General features: G+C 32.7%; 1 protein-coding gene across 8 annotated transcripts in view; it reads right to left on the bottom strand.

Moving 5' to 3' along the window:
• Window positions 1–21,159, bottom strand: part of CCDC178 (coiled-coil domain containing 178) — a 426,260-nt gene that overhangs the window by 309,443 nt on the left and 95,658 nt on the right. For all 8 annotated transcript variants that reach the window (XM_038543570.1, XM_038543575.1, XM_038543577.1 and 5 more), the window contains 2 exons: window positions 20,705–20,847; window positions 7,478–7,631 (listed from right to left, as the gene is read on the bottom strand). In XM_038543570.1, the coding sequence (XP_038399498.1) occupies window positions 7,478–7,631; window positions 20,705–20,847 (297 nt within the window). The remainder of the gene's footprint in view (window positions 1–7,477; window positions 7,632–20,704; window positions 20,848–21,159) is intronic.

Below are 21,159 nucleotides of genomic sequence, written 5' to 3'. Positions count from 1 at the left end.
CTCTAGTTGTTTTTAGAACAATCTTTCCTGTGAATTTAAACACAAAACTTACGTTCTCTGGTTTCTTTTCAGATATAAATCTTTCCGCCTTTTAAACACAAAGTGTACCCAATGTTTGTTTACTAACTACTTTTTCACACACTGGCAACCTTTTTTTTTTTTTAAGATTTTATTTATTTATTCATGGGAAACACACACACACACACACACACACAGAGGCAGAGACACAGGTAGAGGAAGAAGCAGGCTCCATGCAGGGAGCCCGATGTGGGACTCAATCCCAGGACTCTAGGATTACACCCTGGGCCGAAGGCAGATGCTCAACCACTGAGTGGCAACCTTTTTAACATCTAGAAAGATGAGATGTTGTAAATTAGGATTCATTTGTCCTTTATATGTACAATATAATATACACAGCCAAATAAAACAAAACGCAGACATAGGGGACAATGGTTAATCCTGCCTAACTATAAACATACTGGTATTAAGCACTTTGCTCTTTCTTCTCCATCTTCCCCTAACAAGTACAAATATTATACAATTTGTACTGCTCTGAGAGGTGGTATGATTATATTTAAAGTTATTAAAATTCTTTCAGATTTAAAGAAACAATGTATAACCTGACCAACATTTAAAGTTATAACATTAGGTAAAAAGTTAAAATAGTATAAACTCAGATCTTAAATTGTGAACAGCTGCCATACAAGTTCCTGTGACAACAACTCTACAACATTAATAATATGAAAGCCAAGAAGTTAAATTAATGAAAGTATTGTTGTTAAAAAAGTGAGTTAATTTTAGAACATGTAAAAATGCAGGCAAATCATTCAAGCCCTATGAGAAATAAAGGCATACGATTCTTCCTTAAACCTCTTATACCATAATTCAACTTCTTTTTGTATATTATTTTTGTTAAAATGAACAGCTATGTTAATATTTAAGTTTTAGAAATACTTACCATAGCTTTGATTATAATACTTAAAAACTGAAAACATCCTAAATGTTCAATAATAAAGGTCTAAGAAACTCTCAATTATTAAAATTATATTGTAAAATATAAGATACTTTGGATAAGTTTTTATCTAAGGAGAACCATGTCATCAATTACTGTATGCATATGATAATATAGATTTTTTAATCTAGCAAAGCCAGTTTATGCACAACAAAATATTAGGAGTGACCACATCTGGATAGTGAAGTAATAAATCAGTATTTTTTTCTACTCACATGAGTATATTCTAAGCTCTGATGTACACACATTAAATATTTGTGCTATTCAAAAAATGCCTTAAAGTAATTTTAGCTAATAGTTTGTGTAATGACTCCTACCAGATTTTATGAGGGTTGTAAGGAAGAAAATAGGATCCCGTATTAGTAATTTCACTGTAGTGTGGTGGTGAAAGCCTGGCTGGTAGTTATCTGAAGTGAGAACACAGGAGAGAAATCTGAGAGAGTGAATATAGAAAATCCTTTCAAGAAGTTCTGCTTCAAAGTGTAAGAAGAAATTCAATTGTTGCTCTTAGGGAATGATTTAAAAACAAAAAACAAAAATATTAAGCATTCAAACAGAGAAATGAAAGGGAAAAAGGAACAGAATAAGCCTAAAGGAATAAGAAAATAAATCATAACTATAGAAGCATACATTAACATTTTTAGAAGTTGGAAATTGTAGAGTTATGAAATCTAAGGACCATCTTATTTTTTATTCTATTTTTAAAATTTGAAAATCTAATTTAAATAGTAAAAAATACATATACAGTTATTTAGAAATAAGAGATAAAGCATGAGAGCATTCTATATCATATCATAACAAATTCAAAATCTTAATCTACCTGGATTATTTCTAGGGCCATTAAATATTGCAAATTAACCTTAAGAAAAAATATATAGCCTGGTAAGACCAATCATGTGATGAAATAAAACAGCTTTCCATGATAAATAAAACAGTAATTCAAACAATTAAAAAATATAAAAACATCAGAGTTATATTTTCACTAAGGTGTTTTATAAAACTTTCAAGAAAAAGCTATTTAAATCCACATTAATTCTTCAGGTAATAAGAAAGGAAGAAAAGCTTCACAATTCATTTTTAAAAGCTAGTATAATCCTGATAAGAAAATCTATCAAATATAGCACAAATTAAGAACACTGGAATACATACTAACTTATGAATATGGATGCAAAATCTTAAATAAAATACTTGCAAATCAAACTCAGCAGTAAATTAAAGGAACAATAAACCATAACCAAGCAGAGTCATCTCAAGAATTTAAAAAAGATTTAATATTAATATAATACATCACTTCAATAGGTCAAATGGGAAATTCTTTAAAATCTTCACAGATGCTCCCAAAGCAACATCTATTCCTGGTAAACTGTTTTTATAACCTAAGTATATTTTTAAAATCTTTTTAAAAATGATGATAAGCATATATTTGAAATCAACATTTAGATAACATTAAGCACTTCTTTAAAATAAGAAATGAAATAAAGTCAGTTTCTAGATTTTTAAAATATTTTAGAAATAAGTCACACAGGGATTGAAATTTTATGATGAAAAAATCAGCATTATGTACTTTCATAAATATTATCACATTTTACCCATATTATTATATTGAAACAATATCAAAAATTGCATTGTAGATTGGCTCTACCATGTAACAGCTTGTGTCCATCAAGAATTTACTCTCCCTCTTTAGACCAGTTTCTTATTTGGTAAGCTGTCACTGATAATTATTGGCTTACCTATTTTTAAGAAATAAGTTGCTTAATTCAGAAGATTTTAAGGTAAAATATGAATCAAAAAGTAAAACTGCTGGATGTTTTGTGGTTTTTGGATTTATACTATATACTCAATAAAGTAGTAATAAAACATTTCTACTAAAAAAATCAATATCTAAAAAAGAAAACAGAAGTATACATAATAAAGGAATTCACTTATTTACAACCTTTACCTGCAATCTGATTTATTTTAAAAAAGTATTATGTACCTGCCACTGTTCAGTAAAATATGAAAATCACAAAGATTTTCTAAATTTTTAAAAGCCATTTTTTTATTATCTCATGAAATTACTGGATAAAATGAAATGTAGATGGTTGTTTGTTTTTTTTAATAACACAAGAAACTAAGGGTTATGGATGATGAAATTATGTTCTAAACAAAATTCTGAACTGTGGTAGAAGTACATGTCAAAGAAAACATGAGAAAAGAATTTACAGAAAATCTGTACTTTTACATTTAAAAAGAATTTGATCTTGACAATATTTTTAAAGTCCTGAATCAATTTCATGGTGTTTTCTAGCCTACAAAAGCTACTGTTTATAGAAATGAGAAGGAAAAATGTGTTTTCATAGATACAATGACAACATAAATTTTTAAAAAGTATATGTTAATGAGGTAAAGACTAGACTGGAAGTATGATATGCCTTGAAACTTTAAAAAATCAGTTAGGTTGTATGTGCAATTAGGCAGCACAAATCTTTTACTTTTCTCTTGAACTAGAAGTTTCAATTGCATACCAAAAAATAATGCATGGAAGTGATGCACATCACTGCTTTTAATTGAGTGCTTAAAATGCACTCTTTGAAATTCTAGCTTAAAGGTTTTTATAATGTGCAAAATGCAGGAAAAATATTAATATATCTAAACTTAATCATGTTCTGATCTTCCTCAGGAAGTATGACAGTCCCCAAACGATTTCTATAATTGAAAAAATATTACTAACCTTATAAAATATGGTCGTAATATCTATCAGAAATAACATTTTGTTAAGGTCACACTTGCCATTTTAGAGATGATCAAAGAAATAAATTTATTGTTTGTAGGCTTGGTGAATGAATTTACCATTTCTGAAAACATTTTATTAACAATGATACTCTTTAAGATGACAAATTTCAGCATGATTAGGAAATTGAGATCGTAACTATTTGACAATACTATATAATATTGTAAAAATCATTGGTTGTGCTATATTTCCCTGATGTTTATAATTGTCCCTAGAAAGAAATTATACATAAGAATGCTACATTCATTATTTTAAATCTTCACAGATTATCTTGAATGTATACACTGTACATTCCACACTTCACAAAATTCTTTCCAGGATCACACCGTGATGCTTCTTTTTCTCCACTTATTCCTCCTTCTCTCTTTCCTTTCCTTCTTCCTTTATCCTATCTTCCCTACCTTCCCTCCTTTCCTTCCTTTCATTTATTCACCGGTTAACTCACTCATTCAGAAAGCATGAAATGCCTTTTGAGTGCCTGATTTGGCATTTTATTGAGTATCTAATATAGGACAGACATTGTGTATGTTACACAGAGGAAACAAAAATTACAACGCATCTCCTATCTTTGAAAACATTATAGTCTAAAAAGAAGTAGACAGGTAATCACTGACTTCAATAGTGTTGTCAGTACCAGTATGGAGGTAAACATAGAGTACAATTAGAGTACAAAGCAGACAGAAGAAAGTGAAAGACTGTTTCATCCAGAGTTAGAGGAAAAAGGGTAGCTATAAAGAAGTTTGAGAGAGAAACAAGGGCAAATCGAAGAGATACTTGCATTACTATTTAAGATCAGTTTCTTCTCATTCATTGTTCCCTTGTCATCCCCTCTAGCACTGTGGCCCAGTGTATTTTGGTTTAGTATTTTCAACCTTGCCTATTTCTGGATTCTTCTACATTGCCTATGCAGTGATGTAAGTCATGTCCATATTAATTTAGGTGCATATTCCCTACACTGCACGAATGAGAACAAAATAAAGACATTTTCAGGGAAACAAAATTTTGAAAATACCAAATCTACCTCACTAACTTGTAAAAGATACACTTTAGTTACAAAAAAAAATAATGCAATTAGGAATGTTTTATAAACAAAAAGAGTTGTGTGCAAAATGTTACACTGGGAAAATGTAATCAAATATTTATTGTGTAAATTAATAAAAAATATCGTAATAGAAGGATTATTAAATAAGATAAGCAAAACATGATGGAAGATAAACTATGTATCAAGAAAAAATCATAAGGTCCTCAAACTGTCAGGAAGACATTAAAGATATTATGTTTCATAAGCAGTAAATAAAATATGTATTCCAAAACTTCTAAGAATTTATAGCTTAAAATATAATAATAAAATATATCATAAGCAAAAAACTTAATTCTAAACATTCTAAACTTAGTTTCATCTAAAATATGGCTACAAATTATATAAACCAGAAATAACAGAAAAACAGAAAAAGTAAGAAAAAAATTCACTATTACATTGAAATTTTTTAATGCAGCTCTCAGTAATTGATACATCAGTCAGAAAATAAATCAGAATAATAAAAGAATTAAATAAGGGAATTAACACAGTTTACAAAATGAACCTATTTAGAATTGTACCCTGCTACACAGAAAAGATTTTTCCCAAATAAAATATTTATCCAAATTATCCATGTAGTAGGACAATAATTAAGCCTTCATAAATTTTAAATAATATCTACTATATAGACTACATCTATAAACAAATCAAAATTACATTAAAAATTTATTTTAAAAAATAACTGTACAATTCATTGACGATATAAGGACTAATTTATCTAGGATTAATCTCAGGTTGATTTCCCAGAGAGAGTTTGCCTTCTACAAAATTCCAAGGAACTGCTTAAGGTTCGATTTAGAAAAACTACCCAAATAAATAGACAGATAGATCATGTTTATGTTTAGGTATCCCCATCATAAAGATTTCATTTTTCAATCATATACTCCATAAATGAATATGATTCCAATCATAATTCCAATAAAACTTCTGAAGGAAATGAGTAAGATAACACTGAAATTTATATGGAAGGACAAAGGTCAAGAACAGCCTAAAACTCATAAGGAAACATTAAGACTGAAGGATTCACCATAATAAATAATCAAAACTCATTACAGAAGCTTAGTAATGTAGACATGAAGTATTGAGGTAAAGATGGTTAAGTAAACCAAACAAATAAAAAATAGAAAAGATCCACACATATATGGAAGCCTCACATGTGACAGAGATGGCACTGAATATTAATACATAAATACATTAAATTATATTGCAACAAATATTGCAACAATTTGTTTTTTATTTAAGAAAGAAAATATAAAAATAAAATATAAAAAAGAAGAAAATGTAGTTGGAACCTCAACTTCACACTATATCCTTATATGAATTTCATATTGATTATGCTTCACATGTGGCAAGTGAAAATGCATTCCCAAAATTCTAGGTAGTTTCTTACTTCCAAACTTATAAGTAAAAGATATGTGCAAAAATATCAGTTCTGAATTTTTTAATATAATTTCATCTAGAAGCATCATATAAATATGAAAAGCCAAATTTCAAAACATTTAGAATAAAGTACCAGAGAACATATTTTGACTTCAAGGTAGAAAAAAATTCTTAAATTCAGAAAAGCACAAAGGTCAAAGGAAAATATTTATAACTTTTACTAGACTAAAACTGAAGATTCTCTTCATCAGAAGTTACCATAAATGAAAGAAGACTGGATAAAACTATCTTCAATATATGTAACTTTAAAGTATTAAGTATTGATAATATACAACAAATTCATATAAATTAGTCAAAATATAATCACTCAACAAATGGAAAAATATCAGCAGCAGCCTTTTTACAAAAAAGAAAATACAAATGACCTCCAAAAAGCCATTAAACATGCTTAGTCTCACTCTTAATTATGAATTTTAAAAATTTAAGGAGACACAATTAAAGAGTATATAGATAGAAGTATATAAAGTATTATAATAGAAATATTATAATACAACGTGGCAATTGAAAAAAACATGCAATTTTAACTCTAACTAGAAATGTCAACTAGTACAGAATGTGTTTATTATTGTCTTGCACTATAGTATTATTTCTTTTAACCATTTTATCAATTTCTTTTACTATTACTTCTTTTACTATAGTGAATGAGATATGGCAGAAGAGGAAGTCAGGGAAGATGAGTCTTAAGGGAGGGTCAGAGTGATACTAAGCCTAAGAGGACTCAACCTTCCATTCCTGATTTAAAGATGAAGGGAACCACCAACCTGGGAAGCAAGCAGCCTCTAAAAGCTGTGAATGATCCCAGGCCAATAGCCACCAAGGAAACAATGACTTCAGTTCTAAAATCGAGGAAACTGCATCTTGCCAAAACTAAATGAGCCTGACAGCAGATTCATCCTAAAGTCTCCAGAAAGAAATGCAGGGCTGCTAAAAGCTTGATTTCAGCCTGAGAAGACCCAGAATATAGAAACCAGCAAAGACATGACCCAGAGAAACCTCGAGATAATAAGTGGGTGTCATTTCAAGCTGCTAAAATTCTGGTAATTTGTTATGTAGTAAGAGAAAATCAATATAGACAGAAAATTGGCTGTTACTTCATTACTGATAGTAAGTTTTAACAGCTATGGCTTAAAACTAAAATCTGTATTTTTTAAAATTTTTAAATATGAAAACCCACCGTTTTTGATAAAGCAGATAATTCATCTTTTGATGTCTTTGTTTCCTTCAATGCTTCAGTCACTGCTTCTTCATTCTCTTCAATACTAACATTAACATTTTCTATTGCTGTAGAGTAGTGACTACGTAGAGCAGTAAGTTTCTCTTTCTCTCTCCTAAGAGGAAACACATTTGGTTTTATCCACAATGAAAGGAAAATCATGTTTAAAACTATATGTAAATTAGCTTCTGACTTAACAATGTACATTAATGGCATTTACCTATTCATAAAATTTCTCCCATCCCAAAGCAACTTCTTAAAAGTACCATTTAGAATCAAGAAGTAAATGGTGAGAAAAAATTCACCAGGTGTATTTGTTTCCAATGGAATAAACTTAGAGAAAAATAATTTCTAAATTATTTAAAATAAATCATCTTTTGATTTGATTTCAGGTGATAGAGCTAACCACCTTTGATTCAGAGGGTGGGCAGTACAGGGATGGAAAGGCGAGAAAAAAAGAGAAGATTTAGAAGTGAAAAGTCCACACATTATTAAAGTCCTAGCTTACTGTTTTGTCTTTCTCAGTCTTAGAGGTAAAATGGAGGAAACTGCAGCTTAGAAAAACAATAGATTTTTTTTTTAAATTGCCAAGGAATATTTTGCTCTTATATGATCTTCCACGAAGAAAGCCAGAGCTAACCTGTGATCCACATAATCCTGCCTCTTATCTAGTAGGTAGAAAACACATTCCAAATGTCTCTTAAGACAAGGGTGTTACAGTTTAATATACATAAAAAATATGGTGAGAAAATGACAAAATTATCATTTCCATAAAATATCAGCAAGAAATACAGATAATTCCACCTGGAATTAGCCCATAATATACATAAAAAATATGGTGAGAAAATGACAAAATTATCATTTCCATAAAATATCAGCAAGAAATACAGATAATTCCACCTGGAATTAGCCCATAATATACATAAAAAATATGGTGAGAGAATGACAAAATTATCATTTCCATAAAATATCAGCAAGAAATACAGATAATTCCACCTGGAATTAGCCCAGGTTCTTATACACTAACTCTGATTTTAGGAGTAGAGTCAAATGAAACTGAAAGATACAACCTCAATATCGAAATGAAAATTAAAACAATAAACAAATAAGCAAAAGGATTCTTCTTTACCCTTCCATGTCTGGAGAGTATAGGTCTCCCTATCAGAATTCTGGAATCCAAGTAGATAATGAGAGGTGGGTAATCGCAGCATTCAAAATATGTTTGGTTGAATTTCCTTCCTTTGAAATAAATTTTTCATTTCTCAATGGTATCTATTTCCCTCAGGTCAGACAATAAACTATGAACTCTGACTAAGAAGTGGAAACTGCCCAGTGTCATCAAATTCAGAAACTAAGTACTATTTTAGTTGTCTCTTTATCCTGATTTCCTAAAGTTGATGCCACCAATTCCTCAGCCTTTTAAGGATTTTTCAGGGTAAAAGTTTGCCACTAGTGCCCCCAGGCACCAGTAGTTCAGCCTTTATCATTCTTGTATCTGCTAAATCAGAATAAATTTAGAAGAATAAAATGGGATGAATCCTTCTACCTGTTAAAAGTTACAATGTAAAGCAATCAAGATACTAAAAAGCCTATGTAGTATGCTTCTATTCACATGGATTTCATGAACAGGCAAAACTAAGTCTGGAGATCAAAGTCAGAATGAAGATGATCTCTTTGGGGTGGAAGGCAGCAGTTGTATGGACTGGGAAAGAGAACAAGAGAAAGTTCTAGTATGCTGAAAACTTTCTATACCTTAATCAGGGACATGGTTACATGCATATGTACAGATTTTTAAAATATTCAATGTAGGGGATCCCTGGGTAGCTCAGCAGTTTAGTGCCTGCCTTTGGCCCAGGGCGTGATCCTGGAGTCCCGGGATCGAGTCCTACATCGGGCTCCCTGTGTGGAGCCTGCTTCTCCCTCTGCCTGTGTCTCTGCCTCTCTCTGTGTGTGTGTCTCTAATGAATAAATAAATAAAATCTTTAAAAAAAATTTCAATGTATACACTTGATAGCATATGTAATCATGTTTATATAATGTGTATTCTCAATTAATTTAAAAAATAGTGAACAATAAACACATCTCTAAAATGTTATTTAATACATCATTTATGACTCCTCTAATGCTTACAGTAAATCTTACTTACTAAATTTAGATGAGAAGAAAATCATCAAAGGACTTTTATGATTTATTTATTTTTAAAGACCCCAAGACCTGGGATCAAGACCTGAGCCAAAAGCAGATGTTCAACTACTAAGCCACCCAGGTACCCGGATTTTAAAATATTTCTGTTAGAAAATGATAGATGAAGCAGACCAACATAAGGAGAACACTCCTTGTTATCACACTCCTGCTTGTTAACAGGTTGATTTTCAAGGGTTTATTGGACTGAGCCTAGACTGTATCCTTGCCATGTGGGCTTCTCTATAGAGCATCTCAAAACATGGCAGCTAAATTCATCAGAGCAAATACACAACAGAACAATAAAGTACTAGCAAGAAAAAAGTCACGGTTCTTACAATTTAATCATCAAGGTGATATCCCATCACTTTTACTTTATTTATTAGAAGATACTCACCAGATCTAACCCACATGCAAGGGGACATGATTTTAGGAAAGAATATCACAAGGCAGATATCACTGAAAAGTCATGTCAGAAGCTGCTAACTAACCATAGAGCTCTTTGGTATTTACAGTTTCCATAGTTGGAGGTTGGTGAGGTGATACCTATGGCTTTCGCATCAGACCCAGAATACAACAGAATGATACAGGTAATATACTAGAAAAAAGTCTTCAGAAGGTTTAAAAATATAGAAAATATGAGAAAATGATCAAGAAACATGGAAGATACTATAAGAAAAACTAGTATGTGTTTGAGTCCTGAAAGAAATAGAAAATGGGACCAAGGCATTGTTTGAAAAGATAATGACTGAAAATGCCCAGGGATAATAATTATAATACATAGGTTCAATAATATTGGAAGACTAACAAATCCCAACAAAGAAAAATCATTCCACACCTAAAGTGCCTTAACAAAGTAAAGTTAACAAATTTTCAAAATCAAGGGATGATCTTATAAGTAAAGTATAGGCACACCTGGCTCAGCGGTTGAGCGCCTGCCTTTGGCCCAGGGCATGATCCTGGAGTCCCATGATCGAGTCCCACATCAGGCTCCCTGCATGGATCCTGCTTCACTGTCTGCCTGTGTCTCTGCCTCTCTCTCTCCCTGTGTGTGTCTCTCATGAATAAATAAATCTTTTTTTTTTTAAAGCAAAGTATAGAGTAGTTGCATAGCAATCAGTTAAAAGGTCAATATGCTTCTTAACAGTAAAAATGAAAATCACGTTACAGAGTGATGTATTTATTAATATATTAAAGGTCAATTAAGAATCAAGAAATCAGGGACACCTGGGTGGCTCAGCAGTAGAGTGTCTGCCTTTGGCTCAGGGCGTGATCCCGGGTTCCCAGATCGAGTCCCACATCACACTCCCTGCATGGAGCCTGCTTCTCCCTCTGCCTATGTCTCTGCCCCTCTGTCTCTCTGTCTCTCATGAATAAATAAATAAAGTATTTTTAAAAAAGAATCAAGAAAAAAAAAAGAATCAAGAAATCTATGAAAATAGAAATTATTCTTCAAATAAAAACTCAAAATTTGGTATGAGCAGAACCTGACTGAAGAGTATAATTAAGGACCTCTCCAACTATAAAGCACTGCCAGATACAGTCTATGATGAAAAAGTCTATGAAGGAAAAAGGAACAAAGAAGAGTTTTATTTTGAGGGTATATCTAAAAAACAACCTTGACTGTTTAAAACAATAACAACAAGCATGTCTGAGTGCCTCAGTTAGTTAAGTGTCTGCTTTCAGCTCAGGTCATGATTCCAGGGCCCTGAGATTGAGCACCACAAACCCCCATCTTCCATCTGGCTCACTGCTCAGTGGGGAGTCTGCTTCTCCCTCACCCTCTGCATCTCCCCCACCCCACCAAACTAATGTTCTCATTCTCTCTCAAATAAATAAATAAAATCTTTAAAAATAAATAAATAAAACAGTAACAACAATGTTCTCATGGGTTATAAAAATGAAACAGTCCAGAACAACAATAAATACCTATTCAGTGGTAATGTGATAACTACAGTAAAAATTTTCCTAAGTCCTTTTCTTGTCTAGCATGTTAACAGTGTCTTTGGAGTTTGATATCTAAGTTTACATGTGATAATTAATAGGGTTTCCTACAAGAAGAATAGGAACAAAACTGTAACTGCCAAACTGGAAAAGGAAAAAATAACAAAAACTAATGTGAAAGACCAAAAAAGAATAAGAAATAAAACACATGGGGGCAAATACATGGTTGTTTAAATCCAAATGTATTAGTTATTTGTGAATACATATAATGGCCCACCTTTAAAAATGTTGGCAACTGATAAAAAAGACTATCTACATAATGACAAGAGATATGTATAAAACATAGGAGCTCAAAAATATTGAAATTTAAAAACGGAAAATATCTCCCAGATAAACATCAAGAGACAAAGATAATGAAACTATATTACCATCTTAATTGAGTTTAAGGCAAAAAATATTCCAAGAATCAATTCACAATGATGAATAAAGTTAATCATCTCCCATAACGATATAACAACTTTAAACTTGTATGAACCTGAGAGAGCTTCAAAATGTTCAAAATGTAAAGCAAAAACTGATGGCATTAAAAAAAAAAAAAAAAAAAAGATGTAGAGAGACACATCCATCACAGTAGGTGATTTTACCACACTTTTCTTAATAATAGAAAAAGTAGTAAAAATCAGTAATGATATGGAACAGTGTTTCTCAAACATCACCTTGGGATTTTTTTAAAATGCAAATTCTCATTCAATAGGTCTGAATTGTGCCTGAGATTCTGCATTTTGAAGAAGCACCCAGGTAAAGGTGATGCTGTTGGTCCATAGATCACACCTAAAATAGCAAGGATAGCTATTTGTATAAGATTAGCCTCTATGATTAGTAAATTTGACCTAATTAGTAAATTTGACCTAGTAACCAATATTATATTCAATAAGTATATAAGGAATATTTACCAAAAAATTAAAAAACAACCCAAGTCATTGAGCCAAAAATGAAGACTCAGTGATTTTCAGTGGGTTGAAACTATGTTTCCTGACCAAAATACAAATTCAGCTGGGAAAGCAATAATAAAAAGGTAATTATAAAATTAGAAATCCACAAAAAATTTTTAAATGTATATTTTAATAACCTATGGATCAAAGAAGATATCAAAATGAAAATTAAAAATACATGTAACTGAATGAAAATGAAATATAACAAATCAGGGTTGCTACAAAAGTGATTAATTTATTAAATATTAGACAATACTTAAAACAGACGTTGTATGTAAGGAAATATAAATATCTTAATAAATGGATGCTATCTAGATCACAGAACTATGTATAAACTTTATGTTCTTCATCTTGCTTGTGTTTACTTGATTCTAGCTCCACGTGAATATGATTTTTTCTAAATCATTAATCAATTTGAATAAATAAAGATTTTATTATGACACACTAGATCATAAAGAATTTACAGCGCACAAAAGAAATTACAATATCATAAAACACACACACAAAAAAGAATATCATAAAACACAAATACATCAAAAATGCAGTAAAAAACACCACCAATTACTAAAATGCAAAATAATACTATATATATTTTAACATACTTCATTTCATTAGAAATCAAACAAATGCAAATTGAAATACTTGGATGCTATTTATCATTAATATACAGCTACATAATTTGTTCTTAATAATATCTCATGCTGGAGACTTTTTTTAAAATAGCCACTTTGCACATACATAGGAGTGATGCATATTTGTTATACACAACTATAGGCAATTTAACAATATGTATGAAGAGTTTTAAAATGACACAGGGAGGCTGGGAAGATGGTGGGGTAGGAGGATGTTAAACTTGCCTCCTCCCATGGCTACAACTAGATAACTCTCACATCAGTGTAAATAACCCAGAAAATGACCTGAACACTGGCAGAACAAACTCCATAACTAAAGGTAGAGAAAAAGCCACATCCAAGAAGGTAGAACAGGCAGAGAAATGTATTTGGATTTGAAGCAAAACAGACCATGGCCATTGGCAGCAGGAAGGGAGCCAGTTGCTTAGAGAAGGGCAAGAAACAGACTATCACACTGGGGAGCCAAAGGGGAATGTTATGGGAATCCCCATAACATTTGGCTTTGAAACCAAGAGGGGCCTAATCATGTGAATACTTAGAGTCAATGGGACTTAAAGCCTGGAATTCTAAAACTCAGCTGGCTCTGCTATGGGAGAGCCTGGAGGGCAATAGGAAGTTGAGTCTCTGCCCTTAAAGAGACAGCAGGATAAACAGCCACCAGGGATACAAGATGGAAGCAGCAGTTTGAAAAATGTCTAGGACATACAGAAAGGAGGGTTATTTACTCATCTTACAGTGTGTATCATAGAAGCAGGGATAGCAGGGAAACCTCTCCAGGAACAAAGGAGCTGGCAGGTGCCTTTTCCCTTCCTGGCCCCCCAACATAAACATGCAGCCACCTATAGGAATAGCACAGCAACAATGCTCCCTACCTAATTTGTCTATACCAAGTCCTGGCCCCTCTAACTACAGCACCATCTTATTTGTCCCTTCCAATCATGCTCGCCATGTCCCTGCACTGTGAGGCCCCTGCCCAGAATACTGGTGCAAACCCTGCCAAAACGATGTCATTTATTCATGCCCCATGTGGGGCCTAAGTTCTGACAGCAGGGTTGGCAGGTCTCATTTTGCAAGCAGACCAGCATGCCCCTTGTTAAAATGTGCCCCATCTAGTTGGGACGAAACACCACCCACAACAAGCAAAGAGAACTTCTGCAAATGACTCCACTGAAGGAAAGAGTGGCCAGAACACAACACCAGGGCATAGGCAACACACATAGGAGACACTCCCTAAAGTGCCAGGTCCTGGGGAACACTGCCTTGCAAGGAACACTAGGACTTCTTCTTCATAAGGCCATTACCATCAAGAGCAGGAGACAGCTTACTTTCCTAATATAGAAACTGACAGAGAGAGCTAGACAAAATGAGGAGACCGAGGAATATGGTCGCAAATGAAAGAACAAGATAAAATGACAGCAAGAGACCTAAGCAAAACCATTAAGTAATATGGCCAGTAGAAAACTTAAAGTGATGTTTATAAAGATAACCAATGGACTTGAGAAAAGAATGAAGAACATCAGTGAGGCCCTTAACAAAAAGACAAAAAAGAACCAATCAAAGATGAAGAACATAATAACTGAAATTAAAAATACACTTGATAGAATAAATAGTAGGCTAGAGGAAGTAGAGGAACAAATTAATGATCTAGAAGACAGAGTAACAGAAAACAATCAAGCTGAGCAAGTAATAGAAAAAAGAATTATACAAATTAAGAACAGACTTAGGAAACTCCATCAAACATATTAACATTTGCATTATAGAGATCACAGAACGAGAGAGTGAAAACGGGGCAGAAAACTTATTTGAAGAAAGAATAACTGAAAACTTCCCTACTCTGCAGAAGGAAACAAATATCCAGATCCAGAAGGCACAAAAATCTCCCCAAAAAATCAATCCAAGGAGGTCCACACCAAGACACATCATAATTAAAAAAGCAAAAAGTAGTATTAAGAAAGAATTTTAAAAGCAACAAGAGAAAAGAAGACAGTTATACACAAGGGAAACTCTATAAGGCTATCAGCAAATGTTTCAGCAACAAACTTTGCAGGCCAGAAGAGAGTAGCATGATATATTCAAAGTGCTAAGAGGGAAAAATCTGCAACCAAGAATATATCCAGGAAGGCTATCATTCAGAATAGTAAGAGAGACAAAGAGTTTTTCAGACAAACGAAAACTAAAGGAGTCATGACCACTAAACCAGCTCTACAAGAAACATTAAGGAAGACTCTCTGAATGAAAAGGAAAGATCATAAATGAGAGTCCAAAAAATAGAAAACACAGAAGCAGTGAAAATAAGTGTATCCATAAAAATGGGTCAAGGGCTTCACAAAATAAAAAGACATAAAATATGACACCATATACCTAAAACATGGGTGAGAGAGGAGTAAAGAATGGGTTCAAACTTAAGCAACCATCAACTTAATATATGCTGCTATATGGAGAAGGTGTTTATACAAACCTAATGGTAACCAAAAAAATCAAAAACCAGTAAAAGATATGCAAAGAATAAGGAGAAACAAATCCAAGTATATCATTAAAGAAAGCCAACAAACCATGAAAGAGAGCAAGAGAAGAAAGGATCAGGGAAAAACTACAAAAACAACCACAAAACAAACAAACAAAAAAGGCAAAATATATATACCTATCAATAATTACTTTGAATATAAATGGACTAAATACTCAAAAAAAAAGACAGATGACAAATTGGATAAAAAAATAAGTTCCAAAAAAAAAAAAATAAGTTCCATTCTACATGCTGTCTATAAGAGACTCATTTTGGAGCTAAAGATACATGCAAACTAAAAGTGAGGAGATGGAGAAACATTTATCATGCAAATGGATGTCAAAAGAAAGCTGGGATAGCAATACTTGTAACAGACAAAATATATATTTTAAACAAAGACTAAGAGACAAAGAAGGGCACTATATAATGATAAAGGGGACAATCCAAGAAGATATGCAATTGCAAATATTTATGCACTCAATATGGGAGCACCCAAATACACAAAGCAGTTAATAAAAAAACTTAAAGGAATTAATCAATAGTAATACAATAATAGTAGGGGATTTTATTTTTTTTATTTTTTTTTTATTTTTACTTATCTATGATAGTCACACACAGAGAGAGAGAGAGAGAGAGAGAGAGAGGCAGAGACACAGGCAGAGGGAGAAGCAGGCTCCATGCACCGGGAGCCCAACGTGGGATTCGATCCCGGGTCTCCAGGATCGCGCCCTGGGCCAAAGGCAGGCGCCAAACAGCTGCGCCACCCAGGTATCCCAGTAGGGGATTTTAATACTCCACTTACACCAGTGGATAAATCATCTACATAGAAAATCAACAAGGAAACAGTGGCTTTTACTGACATACTGCACCAGATGGCCTTAACATTCCATCCTAAAACAGCAGAATACACATTTTTTTTCAGGTGCACAGATATATTCTCCAAAAACAGATCACATATTAGGCTACAAAACAAGCTTCAACAAATTAAAAAAAAAAAACCACCTAAATGATACTATACATGTTTTCTGATCACAATGCTATGAAAATAGAAATCAACCACAAGAAAAAAATCTGCGAAGACCACAAATACACGGAGGTTAAATAATATGCTACTAAACCATGAATTGGTCAGTCATAAATTTAAAAAGAAATAAATAATTACATGGAAACAAATGAAAAATAAAAGCAAAGGGTCTAAGCCTTGAGACGCAGCAAAAATGGTTTGAAGAGGGAAGTTTATAGCAAGACAGGTCTACCTCAAGAAGAAAAAAAAATCAAATAACCCAACTTTACACCTAAAGGAGCTAGAAAAAGAACAACAAACAAAACTTAAAACCAGGAGAAGGAAGGAAAGACGAAAGATTAGAACAGAAATAAATAATACAGAAACTAATGAAATGGAACAAAATCAATGAAACCAGAAAGTGGTTTTTTAAAAGATCAACAAAATTGATAAGCCTCCAGGCAGACTCATCAAAAAAAGAAAAAAAGAGGACTCAAATAAACAAAACAAAAATTAAAGAGGTGAAATAACAACCAATACCACAGAAATACAAACAGCTGTAAGAGAATATTATGAAAAACTATATGCTAACAAATTGGACAATCTGGAAGACATGGATACATTCCTAGAAACATATAAACTACCAAAACTGAATCAGGAAGAAAAAAAAAAAAAAACAGACTGATTACCAGCAATAAAATTGGATCAGTAATCAAAAAACTCCTAACAAACAAAAGTCCAGAACCAGGCAGCTTCAGAAGTAAATTCTACCAAACATTTAAAGAAGAGTTACACCTAATCTTCTCAAACTATTACAAAAAATAGAAGTGGAATGAAAACTTCCAAATTCATTCTATGAGGCCAGCATTATCCTAATACCAATATGAAATAAAGACACACACACAAAAAACCCCACGGGGGAAAAACAACAGAATTATAGGCCAAAATCATTCATAAATGTAGGTGCAAAAACAAAAAAACAAAAAAATCAAACCATTCACCACAATCAAGTGAGATGTGGGATATATTCTCAGGAAGCAAAGGTGGTCCAATATTCTAAAATTAATCAACATGATATATCACATCAATAAAAGAAAGGTTAAAAACCATTTCAATAAAAGCAAAAGAAAAAAAAAAGCATTTGACAAAGCACTACACTCATTCATGATAAAAACCCTCAACAAATCAGGTTTAGAGGGAACATACCTTAACATAATAAAGTCTTTATGTGAAAAACCCACAGAGAACATCACACTCATTGAGGAAAAACAGAGCTTTTCACATACCATCAGAAACAAGACAAAGATGTCCACTCTCATCACTTTAATTCAATACAGTACTATAAGTCCAAGCCACAGCAACCAGACAACAAAAACAAAAGTCATCTAAATTTTTAAAAAAGAAGTAACACTTTCACTATTGCAGATAACATGATACAATATATAGAAAACCCTGAAGACTCCACCAAAAAACTACTAGTTTTGATAAATGAATTCAGTAAAGTCATAGGATACAAAACCAACATGCAGAAATCTGCTGTATTTATTTTTTTCTCGTTTCAAGTTTTTATTTAAACTCTAGTTAGTTAACAGACATTTCCACACAGTAACAATAAAGCAGAAAAAAAAGAGAAATTAAAATGATCCCATTGATAACTGCACCAAAAATAATATAAGAATAAACTTTTAAAAATTTTTTTAAAATTTATTTATGATAGTCACACAGAGAGAGAGAGAGAGAGGCAGAGACACAGGCAGAGGGAGAAGCAGGCTCCATGCACCGGGAGCCCGACGTGGGATTCGATCCGGGGTCTCCAGGATCGCGCCCTGGGCCAAAGGCAGGCACCAAACCACTGCGCCACCCAGGGATCCCCTATAAGAATAAACTTAACCAAAGAAGTGAAAGACCTGTACTCTGAAAACTGTAAGAAGCTGATGAAAGAAACTGAAGATGACACAAAGAAATGGACGGCCATTCCATCCTCATGGAATGGAAACAAGTATTGTTAAATGTCTGTGCTACCCAAAGCAATCTACACATTAAATGCAATCCCTATCAAAATACAAACAGCATTTCTCACAGAACTAGAACAAGCAATTCTAAACATTGTAAAAAAACATGACTCCAAAAAGCCAAAGCAGTCTTGAAAAGGAAAAGCATAGCTGGAGACATCACAATTCCATTTTAAGTCATACGACAAAGCTGTAGCAATTAAAACAGTATGGTACTGGCACAAAAATAGACACATATACGTCAATGAAATGGGGTAGAAAACCCAGAAAGAAACCTGCAATTATATGGTCAATTACTGTTCAACGAAAGAGGAATGCATATACAATAGGAAAGAAAAAAAGTCTCTTCAACAAATGGTGGTAGGAAAACTGGATAGCTATATGTTAAACAATGAATGAATGGACCACTTTCTTATGCCATATACAATAATAAACTCAACAGGGATTAAAGACCTAAATGTGAGTCCTAAAACCATAAAATTCCATAAAAGCAGGCAATAATTTCTCTGTGAAGGACGGTGAAAGAAGCAATAAAAACATTATAGGGAGAAGATGTTTGCAAATGACATATCTGCTAAAGGGTTAGTATGCAAAATATATGAAGAACTCAACACCCAGAAAACAAATAATCCAATTAAAAAATGGGCAGAAGACACAAAAACACATTTCTCCAAAGAAGACCTACAGATGGCCAACAGACACATGAAAAGATGTTCAACATCACTCATCATCAGGGAAATGAAAATCAAAACTACAATGTGGTATTACCTCACACCTGTCAGAATGGCTAAAATAAAAAATACAAGAAACAACAAGTGTTGGTGAGGAAATGGAGAAAAAGAAACCCTTGTATACTCTTGGTGGGAATGCAGACTGGTGCAGCCACTGTGAAAAATAGTATGGAGGTTCCTCAAAAAGTTAAAAATTGAACTATCCTATGATCCAGTAATTGTACTACTGGGTTAGATACCCCCAAAATACAAAACACTAATTGAAAGAGATATATGCACCCCTATGTTTATTACAATATTATGCACAATAGCCAAATTATGGAAGCAGCCCAAGTGTCCATTGATAGATGAATGGATAAAGAAGATGTGGTATATATACACAATGGAATATTATTCAGCCATGAAAGAGAATGAAATCTTGCCATTTGCAACAACATGGCTGGAGCTAAAGAGTATCATGCTAAGCAAAATAAGTCACTTAGAGAAAGATAAATACGATATGATTTCACTCATATGTGGAATTTAAGAAACAAAACAAGTGAGTGAAGGGGGAAAAAAAACAGACAGGAACAAATCAAGAAACAGACTCTTACCTACAGAGAACAAACTAATGGCTACCAGAGGGGATATGGGAAAGGAGATGCGTGAAATAGGTGATGGGGATTAAAGAGTACATTTATCATGATGAGCACAAAGTAACGTACAGAATTGTTATATCACTATACTGTACACCTGAAAATAATATAACACTGTATGTTAACAACACAAAAATTATTTAATTTAAAATTAAAATTAAAAATCTATAAATAAAATGTCAGAAAAATAGTATTTTAGGAATCTATACATATGTATATTACATATGTATATTATATTGGTGATAAATATGGGTGATTTAGGTTGGTTCTTTATCTGAAATTTTACATAAGAATATAAATTACATTTTAATCAATATTTTTCTTCGATGGGATCCCTGGGTGGCACAGCGGTTTGGCGCCTGCCTTTGGCCCAGGGCGCGATCCTGGAGACCCGGGATCGAATCCCACGTCGGGCTCCCGGTGCAGGGAGCCTGCTTCTCCCTCTGCCTGTGTCTCTGCCTCTCTCTCTCTCTCTGTGACTATCATAAATAAATAAAAATTAAAAAAAAATTTTTCTTCGAAAGTTTATAAGCAGCATTAGTGAAAAATTCTTACTTGTAGGCTTCTAGGCTTGTTTCATGACCATGAATGTCTTTTTCCATGTCTTGTCTAATTTTTTCAGCACTCAGTTTGGCATTTTCAACATTTCCTAAAGCTTCTTCAAGTTCTCCATGAACTTGTTTGTATAGTTCCATTACCTAGTAATGAAAAATATTTTTGTTAATACATGCACTTAATGGGTAATTAAAAGAATCAGGCAACAGAAATATCAGAGAAAGAACTTAAATTTAGAGTAGTTTTGGATTTAAAGAAAAAGTTCTTTACATTGATTTTCTTCCCATATTAGTCTGTTTAGCACAGTAAAGTTTCAAGTTTCCATTAGCCTAAAAATCAGCAATACTAGGGATGTATAAATATTATTGAAGAAAATAAGTTCAATATCCCAGGTAACATGAGCAAAATAAAATAATTATCTTTTCAACTGCAGAAGAATTGCTACTTTTTATTGT

This window comes from Canis lupus, chromosome 7 (genome assembly GCF_011100685.1).
Source record: "Canis lupus familiaris isolate Mischka breed German Shepherd chromosome 7, alternate assembly UU_Cfam_GSD_1.0, whole genome shotgun sequence".
NCBI lineage: Eukaryota > Metazoa > Chordata > Mammalia > Carnivora > Canidae > Canis > Canis lupus.
This window is presented reverse-complemented; position numbering and strand designations above follow the sequence as displayed.